Source organism: Chiloscyllium plagiosum, unplaced genomic scaffold (genome assembly GCF_037043375.1).
Source record: "Chiloscyllium plagiosum isolate Xiang-an unplaced genomic scaffold, Cpla_swu_hap1 HiC_scaffold_6, whole genome shotgun sequence".
NCBI lineage: Eukaryota > Metazoa > Chordata > Chondrichthyes > Orectolobiformes > Hemiscylliidae > Chiloscyllium > Chiloscyllium plagiosum.
In genome coordinates, this window is record NW_028270144.1 from 28,723,561 (window position 1) to 28,736,268 (window position 12,708).

At 37.7% G+C, this 12,708-nt stretch overlaps 1 protein-coding gene across 2 annotated transcripts in view; it reads left to right on the plus strand.

The window, feature by feature from the left end:
- Positions 1-12,708, plus strand: part of pibf1 (progesterone immunomodulatory binding factor 1) — a 134,673-nt gene that overhangs the window by 90,253 nt on the left and 31,712 nt on the right. For both annotated transcript variants that reach the window (XM_043691368.2, XM_087987943.1), the window contains exon 14: positions 1,115-1,217. In XM_043691368.2, coding sequence (XP_043547303.2) covers positions 1,115-1,217 — 103 coding nt within the window. The remainder of the gene's footprint in view (positions 1-1,114; positions 1,218-12,708) is intronic.

The window sequence follows — 12,708 nt, forward strand, 5'->3', positions numbered from 1 at the left end:
AGATAATTTGGTGAATATTTATAACCTTGCAAAATATGGATTTGTTCTTGAGCAAGTCTTTTCTTGTCTTTTAAGCAAAGTACAAATGAAACGCTAAACTAAACATAACCTTCTGTATTGTCAATAGTATGCCATTCAAATTGTTGCCTTTACACGCTGTATTTAGTGGCAGATTTCCCAATGTGTGGCCATAAATTAATGATTTATTTTATTCTGATTTACTTTCAATAGTAAGATTAGCATTACTGAATGAGGTGTGGGATTTGATTTCCAGTTAATCAGAATAGCTATTTTTAATTGTTGGAAATGCTATTATATTTGTAAAGGCATGTTTCTTTACATTATACATTTACAAAGTCTGCCATTCAGCAATTGACATATTTACAAAATGATCTGTGTGGTTTGATATGGTTCACTGAGCAGAAATTTCATCACTGTGAATATTTATTTGAATATAATATTCAACAGAATTTTTTTAACGTTGGGTAAATTGATTTCATCTGTAAAAAGTGAAGACAGATTGATGTTTCAGTTGTGGATTTTTTGTGAAATTTGAAAAATGTTCACGTCAGTGCATTGCAAATGAATGTTGTAATGCAGTTCTTAAAAGTGGTGTTGAACCTTACTAAAGCAACTTTGGAAATCAAATTGACAAGTGCAAAGAAGAGGTGTTAAGGAGAATAGATCACCAAGGCTTCACACAGTATATTAAGTAGCTTTGATTTCTGTAGGCTGAACATGATAAGTAGCAGTATAAGAACTATTCTGATTCTTTCTCCATAGATGATGCCAGACCTGCTAAGTTTCTCCTGCATTTTTTGTTTTAGTTATGGAATTCCAGTATCCAGTGCTTTGCCTTTAACCCCCTTCTAAAATCTTCTCTAAGAGGTAGATATTCTGCCTAATCTGACATCATTGAACAAATGCAAGCTATTTGAAAGACTGAAGCTGATACTGGTCAAAAATGTAGCTTCGTACTCCTTTCAATCACAATCCTTGAATCATAATTTGCAAATTTCTTAGTAGCAACCAAATGGAATCTGTGACTCTGCAACTCTCATTGAAAAAATGTGCTTCAGTCCATTAATTGCTATTGCACTGTTTTTCTTCACAGTGTTCATCTTGCAAGAAGGTTGTTACAACTGGAAAAGCAAAATTCACTCCTTCGAAGAGACTTAGATTGTCAGAAGATCCATGCTAATGAATTAAGTCAAGAGGTAAATTATGTGACAAAAATGAATTATTTTGTACCCAACAGATTGTTAATACTGAATGAACGTCAATTACAACTTGCTGTTTCTACAATTTGTAGGCATATTATATTGTAGACTGGTTGATATTTGTGCCTCAGATCAGGGCTGAGAATATGCACAGTTGACAATATTGTTGTGTGCAAAAACCCTTCATCAGGAATGAGGCTAGGAGCCTTGGTGGTGAGATAAATGAGAGGGAGGTGGAGCTGGGGGGAATGTGGCTCCTCCCATTTATCTTTCCACCGCTGAGGTTCCCAGCCTCATTCCTAATGAAGGACTTTTGCACGAAACGTCGATTTTTCTACTCCTCGGATGCTGCCTGTCCTATTGTGCTTTTCCAGCACCGCAATCTTGAATCTAATCTCCAGCATTTGCAGTACTCACTTTCGCCTAATATCCTTCTGTGCATAGCTCGGTCAGTGGTTTTATACCTGGATTAAAATCCACCTAGCAGGTCATTCAAAGTATGCGACACTAATCACTGAATCAGGCAAAAGTGAGGATTGCAGATGCTGGAGATTAGAATCGAGAGTGTGGAAAAGCACAGTAGGTCAGGCAAAATCTATGCCAAAAGCCCTTCGCCCGAAACATCGATTTTCCTGCTCCTCAGATGCTGCCTGACTTGCTGTGTTTTTCCAGCACCATACTCTTGACTCTAATCACTGACTCAACCTATCCTGTAAGTATAAATATTGTTTGTGATCTCCCGAGCTTTTTGTAGGAAAAGTGTTTTGATTGAAATGAGTTGGAGATATGAGTTAGTTGTCTACAGAAACAGGACCAATTATTCTTTGACAGAAAGTGTTATGCCGAGATTTGATGTGTGCTAAGTTCAGTAATTAGTTGAGAATAGATTGGCCTGAATGTGTGGCTTCATTCAAGTCTTTCAACATGAGAAGCAAGAGTCTATTGAGAGATGACATGGGAGGAACATCTGCTGCTTCAAAAATTGAGGGAGGCTTATACTTATTTTTGTGATGCAGCGTATGTGATTTATGTATATGTGAATATCATTTATTTTTGAGTTTAAATTTTGAGCTTGTGGATTGTGATCAGCGTTTTTGGAGGTTTTGGCGGGGGGGAGCACAGTGGCTCAGTGGTTAGCACTGCTGCCGCCTCACAGCAGCAGGGTCCCAGGTTTGATTCCGACCTCGAGTAACTGTCTGTGTGAAGTTTGCACATTCTCCCCGTGTCTTCATGGGTTTCCTCCAGGTGATTCGGTTTCCTCCCACGGTTCAAAGATGTGCAGGTCAGGTGAATCGGCCATGCTAAATTGTCCATAGTGTTAGGTGCATTTGTCAGAAGGAAATGGGTCTGGGTGGGTTACTCTTCAGAGGGTCAGTGTGGACTGGTTGGGCTGAAGGGCCTATTTCCACACTGTAAGGAATTGAATCTTGTCAGACTTTATGGAGCTGTGTTACATTTTAATAAACAGAGTGAAAGAGACTGCAAGTTCCTGGATTGAAAATGGGAATTTATTTGCATTGTGAGATTTCTACAATGGGGCAAGTAAACATTGAAAACTATTAGTTTGCTTTTGGCTTCGCAGATTTTATTTTTCCTTAGGCAACAAGTTCGCAGCTTATAACGCTTTTGGCTTCCATTCACAGTCCTAGTTGAAGTTAGATGTAAGAAATAGTTTCCCCTGGAAAAAGGAGTTAGTTTGGAATAAATAGGAAATAGATTACCTCAGTGTTAGAGTTTTGTTTAAAAGTTCCACAACAGAAGGGTTTGGGTAAAACACTGAAGGGGTTATTTGAAGCTAAGAAAGTTTAAGCTCAGTTATGTGACTAATCAAGGCAAAGACTATCAAACTGTTAAGAGCAGGAATCAAAAGGAACAGATAAGTCAAATCTATAGATGAAATATAGAAAGGAACGCAAGAGTTTGGCTATTGTAAAGTGATGTTGGGATAGATGGGATTGTATTTTACCATGTGTTTTGAAATATTTCAAATTGTTTTATATGGTGATGACATGATATAGAGATGGAAATGTGTTGCTGGAAAAGCGCAGCAGGTCAGGCAGCATCTAGGGAACAGGAGAATCGACGTTTCGGGCATTAGCCCTTCTTCAGGAAAGAAGGGCTAATGCCCGAAACGTCGATTCTCCTGTTCCCTAGATGCTGCCTGACCTGCTGCGCTTTTCCAGCAACACATTTCCATCTCTGATCTCCAGCATCTGCAGACCTCACTTTCTCCTCGATGACATGATATACTCTATTTTTCCTAAATTTCTTTTGCATAATAGAGCTTTTATTTAATGATTAAAATTAGCATTATGTGATGGTTTTTCACCATAAAACTATCTAATTTAAATTTTTAAAAATCCATCAAGCCAGCTTTAAGTCTGCAGTTTGATTTGTCCAGTAATAATACAGGCTTGAATCATAATGTTTTAACTTTGCTTTTTGTATACTGTTCATTTACCCATTACATTTTAATCCAAACATCAGCCTGATAGATTACATATCTGTCCACAACCAGAAATGGTATTAGGTGGTGGTAGGTGATAGTTCCAAACTATACAAATGCAGTTCAGCCCACATAAGCTCAACACTTAGCATAGAATAACCCTCTTTTTTGGCAACCAATATTAAACATCCATCACATTGAATCAACACTTCCTCCTGCATTGCATTCAGTGGTCTAGACCCAAGGGAGATATACTGAGTTCTGGTCCTCGTTCCTGGCTTGTGGGCCCCTGATTCTTTTTCTTTCTGCCTCCACTACCCCTCCTCCTTTAATTATCCTCCTCAGTCATACATATTTTTTTTTATATGAAGCTAATAGTCAAAAAGGTATTTGCTTGAAATAATAAGCAAGTTTTGACAAGCTCAGAAATATGCATTTATTTAAAAACTTACCAGCTTTCAATGTCATTTATAGCTGTGGACATATACACATTGTCTGTGTTTCTTTAGACTTTGTTCTGAGATTTATATATTGGCAGCTTGATACTGTCCTCCTGGATTTATTATTTTGCAGGATACACTGAAATATAGTTATCTTGTAGATTCTGAACCACTTTTTGCCTGCTATGAGAGCTCTATTAAAGTCTTTATTTCAACAAACTAATACACCAATGTCAGTTAATTTACAACCTTAAATTTGGTTTGCAAATCTCTACACAGTTCCTCTTTAAAATTTGTTATAATTCATGTACAATAGAATCGGTGTTGAAGAACAATCATATTTGCCTCAAAGCTTGCCAGACCTGCTGTGTTCTTCCAAGATTCTCCATTTCTTTTTCAGATTTTCAGCATCCACAGTATTTTGCTTTTTTTTGTTAGACTAAATTTACTATTTCTGTTCTAATACCGTGAATACAATATGTTTTAGTTTACTTCCCAAAATATAATCATTTAACTCATCAAGTACAAATTTTAAAATGATTTTTTTGTCGTGTATCATGTGTGTAATTAATATTGTTATAGATGTGAGAGTTGTTAAATATTCCCCAAATTAACATGTCACAGTTAGAATAATCCCGGCATGCTCATTTAAATCCTCCACTGTTAACATTTGATATCATGATACAAGAAGGTAAGGGGAGGAATAGATCATATGGCCTATCAAGATTGCTCCATCATTGAGTACCAACTCCACTTTTTAGCCCATTCCCCATTTTCTTGGTTCCCTGAAAGACTAGACATCTGTCTATACCAGCCATGAATGTGAGAAATCACTAATAGAATTCAACCACTATTAATGCATTTTACTTCAAAGGAAAGCATGTTTCTGTTCAAAGTACTTCCCATTTGTTGCAAGGATCTTCCCTCCATCTTTGAATATTTGTTTACAGAAATTGAGCTGCAATTTTCATGACACTTTAGAAACTAAAGAAGCCCATGTTAATATACAGTAAGGGGCCTGGACAATGTCCATGTTTGGGCTGATAACTGGCAAGTCACATTTGCAGCACACAAGTGTCAGGCAATGATTATCTCCAACAAGCCAAAATCTAACCATCGCCTCTTGTTTACTGGCATTATCGTTGCTCATTTCCAAATTATCAATATACAAGAGGTTATCATTGACCAGAAACTGAACTGGCTGAGTCATATAAATGCTGTGGCTATGAGAGAAGGCTAGGAGTTCTACAGTTTAAACTGTGACAGTGCACATTGTGGTCTTTGATGAATAAGTTAAGAAGACTTTAGGTGTAGTTTTCCTTTGTATTTTGATGACTAAAGAATTTATCATCCATTAAAGAAACTACATTGAAGATGGTAAATGTAGAGTAACAGCGTATAAACACAATGCTCAGTAAAATATGTTGGAATTGGTTATTTTCAATAAAACACTGCTATTTGGCAAAGGTGGCTAAATATGTATGGTTATGATACTTTGCAAGAAAACCAAGGGTGGGGAAAGAGACTTTTTTTTGTTATTTTATAAATAAATTTCAGTGCCCGGAACCATGCAACCTGAAATGATAGTGAACCTTGATTATAGAGTCATAGAGTTGTACAGCACGGAAACAGACCCTTCGGTGCAAATCATCCATGCCACCCAGATAGCCTAACCCAGTTTAGTCCCATTTTCCAGCTTTTGGCCCACATCCCTCGAAACCCTTCCTATTCATACACCCATCCACATGCCTTTTAAATGCTCTCTTTGTTCTCTTTGTTCAGCTTCACTCCCAAGGACCTTACCATTAAGTGTGTAAGTCCTACTCTGATTTGCTTTTCCAAAATACAGCACCTCACATTTATTGAAATTAAACTCCATATGCCACTCCTCAGCCCATTGGCCCATCTGATCAAGATCCCGTTGTGCTCTGAGGTAACCTTCTTCACTGTCCAGTACACCTCCAAACTTACCAACTATGTTCACATCCAAACCATTTATATGTATGATGATAAGCAGTGGACCCTGCATTGATCCTTGTGGCATGGCGGTGATCACAGGCCTACAGTCTGAAAAGCAACCCTCCAACATCACCCTCTGTTTTCTACCTTTGAGCCAGTACTATATCCAAATGGCTAGTTCTCTCTGTACTCCATGAGATCTAACCTTGCTAACCAGCCTCCCATGAGGAACCTTGTCGAATGCCTTACTGAAGTCCATTTGAATCACGTCTACCACTCTGCCCTCATCAGTCCTCTTTGTTGCTTCTTCAAAAAACTCAATTAATATTGTGGGACATGATTTCCCACATACAAAGCCATGCTGACTATCCCTAATCAGTCCTTGCCTTTCCAAATATATGTAAATCCTGTCCTTCAGGATTCCCTCCAACAACTTAGCCACCACCGATGTCAGGCCCATCAGTCTATGGTTCCCTGGCTTTTCGTTACCACCTTTCTTAAATAATGGCACCAAGTTAGCCAACCTCCAGTCTTCTGGCACCTTACCTGTGACTATTGATGATACAGATATCTCAGCAAGGGGCCTGGCAATCACTTTCTTCGCTTCCCAGTAGTTCTAGAGTACACCTCCTCAGGTCCTGGGGATTTATCCACTTTTATGCATTCAAGGCATTTAGCACCACCACCTCTGTAATATGGACATTTTTCAAGATGTCGCCTCTATTTCCCACAATCTATATCTTCAATGTCCTTGTCCACAATAAACATTGATGCAAAATACTCATTTAGTATCCTCCCTCATCTCTTGCGGCCTCACACATAGGACATCCTCCCCATAGGATCTGCGTTGCTGATCTTTGAGGGGCCCTATTCTCTCCCTAGTTGTCCTTTTGTCCTTAATGTATTTATAAAATCACTTTAGATTCTCCTTAACCCTATTTGCCGAAGTTATCTCATGTCCCCTTTTTCCCCTCCTGATTTCTCTCTTCCTGCTGTACTTAGGGAAGATATTCCTGGGAATACATCCAGGGAAGTTAATTGGGTGGAACTGAGAAAAGAAAGGGATGATCACCTTACTGGGATTGTACTATCGACCCCTTAATAGTCAGCAGAAACAGGTTTGTCAGGGGATTTCAGTTATCTGTAAGAATAATAGGATTGTCACGGTAGGGGATTTTAACTTTCCAAACATAGACTGGGACTACCGTAGTGTTAAGGGTTTAGATGGAGAGGAATTTGTTAAGTGTGTACAAAAAAATTTTCTGATTCAGAATGTGAATGTGCCTACCAGAAAAGGTGCAAAACTTGACCTACTCTTGGGAAGTAAGGCAGGGCAGATATCTGAGGTGTCAGTGGGGGAGCACTTTGGGGGCAGTGACCATAATTTTATTAGTTTTAAAATGGTGATGGAAAAGGATAGACTAGATCTAAAAGTTGAAGTTCTATTCTTTTGTGGTATTGTTATAATTACTACTGAAGAAGTCACGTCAGAATGAAATCTGGCTTGATAATTTTGTTTTATTGAGCATGGTGGTCATTCACCGAAACATAGGAACACAAGGCTACAAGTTGTCTTCAACAATAAAGAAAACTATTGCACAAAAAACAAGGTGTCTCAATATAGAGCGCCATTTACAAAATCGTAAAACACATATCAAAAATAGTCTCATCCATTCCCCAGCATCATCCCTTTGCAGTGAGTCAAATAACTAAACATTGTTGTTTTGCCAGTTTCAAACATCTACCTTTTACATTTGGGTAGTTGTATTTTCCCTTAACTGTCCTATATTTCTTTCTACATGAGTTGTACTTGTTTCTGACTCCAGATGGTTATCCTTCAAAGCTGCCCCAAGAGGTTTTGACCTCTGTTTTTCTATACTAAAATCAGTTCTTGAATACTCAAAATCAAAAGTAAGCTAATGCCTTTCAATGTTTACTTCCTCCCCACACAATCAATCTTCTTATCAATCCAGGGGGCTTGTAGTCACATGCTGTATAACATATACTGAATTAGGTCATGATTCTGACTATATTTTTTTAAACCCTTCATAAAAGTAACCAACAATCATATGCTACTTATTTGAAATCTAAACTTGCAAATATGATGTAATCTCGCAACTGTTTTATCATAACTTTCAAAAGAGATAAAATGCAGGGCAACAGAGATAAAGTAGGAGAGTGGGGTCAATTGGATAGCTCAATCAACGGGACAGATTAGAGACTATGACCTGCATGTTGCCCTCGTGTGGGACATTTACTCATCTATTATCTTAAATAAAGTAAGAGATGAAGTAAATATTTTTCTCACTATGATGGAACCAGATGGTTTTGAGGTGACGTCTTGCCAGTGTTGTTTCAGAGATCCCAGTCTGATAGACTGTTCTGAAATTAGAGTGATGCTGGACTTGAATTAGGGACAAGTATAAATGAGATTCTTTGAAACTAAGCAGTTGCCAAGTAATTCTGCCGCAGATACATTCTTGAAGTCAGAAAACTCCTCTATCACTCTGCATATGTAATGATTTGGAGATGCTGGTATTGGACTGGGTGGACAAAGTCAGAAGTCATATGACACCAGATTATAGTACACCAGGTTTATTTGAAATCACAAGATTTCAGAGCACTGCTGCTTCATCAGGTGAGATGAAGGATCAGTGCTCCAAAAGCTTGTGATTCCAAATAAACCTGTTGGACTATAACCTGGTGTCATGTGACTTCCGACTCTGCGCATGGTTCAAACTTTGAAATCAATCCTTGAGATGACTTACCAGAGATCTAAACAAACAATCAGATCCAGCCAAGCTTTTGAGCAAAGGTGATAGGCTGACATGAAAGGTGATGGGCTGACATGAGCTGATGAGGCCACGGCTATGGAAATAACTGAAAGAAATTGCTATGAATTGCAAGAGCGTTCTTACCTGGTTATCAGAGGAGGTCCACCAGATTTCAGTAAGATCCAAACTATGCTAACCAAGTACACAATGTCTCAATCAGAAATTTAGATTTTACTGTTGTCATGGCAGCCACTTTCCATAAGTGATCCCATCTCCAGTGAAAATGGAATATATCTGTGCAAATGTCAGTCATATCCAGACATCATGCAAAAAAGAGGAAACGGCACCAGATTGAAGTCATGGTCGATGTAAAACTAGTTCAGAAGCTTAGAAATTTCGCTCTGTTTATATTTCTATTAGATATAATTAAAGTGGAAGAAGAGCATTAGATTTTCTGTCCTCTGGCAACATCAAAGGTGAGTTGCCCTCCCCAGTAATGATGAGCTTTACTAAGAAAGGTGCTAGTTCATACATAATTACCTACACTACCAGCCTAGATTTCATTTGTGCATGAGTTGCTATTGTTTCTTCAATATTTTTAAAACTAAAATTATTTGAGCTGTTTCATTGAAGTTACTGCCATTATTAGACAGATCTATATAACTGCAGAAACTAGATTCACACTTTCACTTCTGAAAATGAAAAATATAGATGTTGAATTCAGGCAAATGCAACATTTTTCTGTCCATGTGGAGCCATTCATGCACACTCTCAATGCTGAGAGTGTGTATCATTTATTTTTAATTCATTCGAAGAAGTGGACTTTGCTGGCACAACCAGTATTTATTGCCCATCCGTAACTGCCCAGGAAAAGATAGTTTGCTGCTTTGAATCACTGCAATCCATACAGTCTAGGCATAACTGTTCGGAAGAGAATCACAGAATTTTGACACAGCAAGTGAAGGAATGCGGTAATAGTTAATATATGATGTGTGGATAAACGTATTGTAATGGAATAATGTCAGTTAGATGGGCTTCAGATTGGTTTCACAGGTTGGCGCAACATTGAGGACCAAAGGGTCTGTACTGTACTGTAATGTTCTGTTTTCTATGTGGAGGGATACTTTCAGGTTCCCATTCGTCTGCTGCACTTGTCCTTTTAGATAATAGAGGTTAAATTTGGGATGTGTGATCTAAAGAATTTAGTGAGTTACTTAAGTGCATTTTGTAGAGGAAGTGAATGTTGCAACTGTTAGATGTGGTACTAATCAAGTGGGCTTCTTTGTTCTAAATTCACTTCCTGAAGCTGAACTCTTGTAGGATTATGGAGAGTATTTCATCACACTTCTGACTTGTGCTTTCCAGATGATGGTCTTTTGAGAAGAGGTGAGTTACCCATTGCAGAATTCCCAGCACTCAGTTTGTATTTGGCAGTTCAGTTTCATATCAATGGTAATCCCCATGATGTTGATAGTGGTGGATTCAGTGATGGCAGTGCCATTGAATGTTAAGGGATGATGGTTGAATTTGCTGAACTTGGAGATTCTCATTGTCTGGCCCTTGTGTGGTATTTGCCACTTATCAGTCCAAGCCTGAGTATTGTCAAGGTCTTTCTAATGCGGATGTGGATTGCTTCAGTATCTGAAGAATGGGTCTGAATCACTGAAACTGATTCCCAGGAAACTCATATTTAAGTACAGCTCTGCAATGCTAAATTTTGGTTTCTGATGAAAATGTAAATGAAGCAGTTCATGTTGTAAGAAATTGGAACTGAATTTCACCAAGATTTAGTTAAAAAGCAAGTGCTCAAATACTTCAAATATTGACCAGTTCCTGTGTCTTGAATTTCTGTTTTATTAACTGTAGAGAAAAATTGGTTCAGAGACTATTATCTTTGATCAGTTGCTTCCTTTGGCATGATATGTATGTGATTTTCTAACTTGCTGGCTGAACTAACTGCAAGTTGTATTCCTGCAAGGCAGTTTTAAATTAAAAGGAAATTTCAGCTATTTATTATGCATTTACCGTTTCCAAGTTCAGATGATGGTTGTACTAAGTAAAAGCTTTATTATAATATTTGCAAATTAAACATACATAGGTTATCGATTTTTGATGAGATTTGTAGCTCAGATTGATGATAAGTATGTAAGTTAGCTCACTGAGCTTGAAGGTTTGTTTTCAGATGTTTTGTCACCATACTAGGTAACAGTGAGACTCTCACTGATTATGTTACCTATTATGGTGACGAAACATCTGAAAAACCTTCAAGCTCAGCGAGCTAACTTACATACATACATAGGTTATTTCTGCAACTGCTGATTTTTAATACAACTGTTCCAGCTTAATTTCAGTTTTCAGAATGGCTATTGACCCCAACAGGGGTGATAATTGATTATAATGAGGGAGCTTACATTTTTAATAAAACTGTTTATATCGTAGTGCCAAAGTGATGTTGGTAAAATAGCATATTGAGAAATTTTCTTCAGAACAGCTGTTCAGTAGGTAAGATTTGAATTTTATTTCCACATGTTTTTTCTAATCTTTCATATCTGACCGAATATTATTTTCCTGCTTCTTCACTTCCTTGATATTTGTTGATTCCTTACAGTTAGCTGTTGACATATCTGTTGAACTAATGAGCCATGAGAAATCTTTTCCCTACCTTTGTTACATCCATTCTCCCAAAATTGCTGACTCTAATGCTTGTGTTTCATACATATAGCTAAATATTAAGAATTCATACCTCAGGGTAACTTACAGAGCATGAAGGAAAACATTGTTCCCAAGTATTTTACAGATCAAGGGCAAACAAACAGAACTGCTATGAATTCAAGTGGTAAAATTACTGACCTGGTAATTTACCAGGGGTTGGAATTTGCTGTTTTTGATTTGTGTTTAATTGTTGAAGCTGTTAATTACATATAGCTAGTTGCACAACTTGAGAACCATCAATTCTCAGGAAGGGAAACTGAACCTGAAACATTAACTCTGCTTTCACTCCACAGATGGTGACAGATCTGCTGAGTTTTTCCAGTAATTTTGTGTTTTTGTTTCTGATTTCCAGCATCCGCAGTTATGTGTTTTTTTTTAGAATCATCAGTGTTGTAGAATTCTAAAAATATGCATATTTTGAATTTTCCAAGTAGGGAACTGGTGCAAAAATACTCATCCAAATGTGTCATACTACTTTAAGCTGAACATAAAAATGATAGATTTTATGCATTTTTTAAGTTTTGCCAACAGTTTTAAACATGTTTGGTCCTTTCACATGATCTCAATCATTCTGTCCCAGCAGACCATGCTGAACTAATAGAGTAAGAATAACAAAAGTCCCATTTGATCATAATCCAAGATGATTTGGAAGGGATACATATACTTTAGAAAGGCATGCAGCAAAACTAGTCATCAGCAAGTAGTACTGCAGGGAATGGGACGATGCAGAGCCCTAATACTGAAAAACAGAAATGCTCTAAATCTTGCATTTTTCAGGAACTCTCTGTTATGAAACATCAAAAGCTTAAATGTGTACCTCAAATTAATATGTGTCATTAACTGAATTATAAAATGTCAAAAATTAAACTCTGGAATAATCTTTCAACATAATCATATGTAAAAGATGCATTTACACATTCATGATGCCATTCTCTGAATGGAGCCAAACATTGGGAGAAAGTGAGGACTGCAGATGCTGGAGACCAGAGTTGAAAAGTTTGGTGCTAGAAAAGCGCAGCAGGCCAGGCAGCATCCGAGGAGCAGGAGGATTGACGTTTCGGGCATAAGCCCTTCTTCATTCCTGAAGAAGGGCTTATGCCTGAAACATCGATTCTCCTGCTCCTCGGTTGCTGCCATGGAGCCAAACATTCACAAAT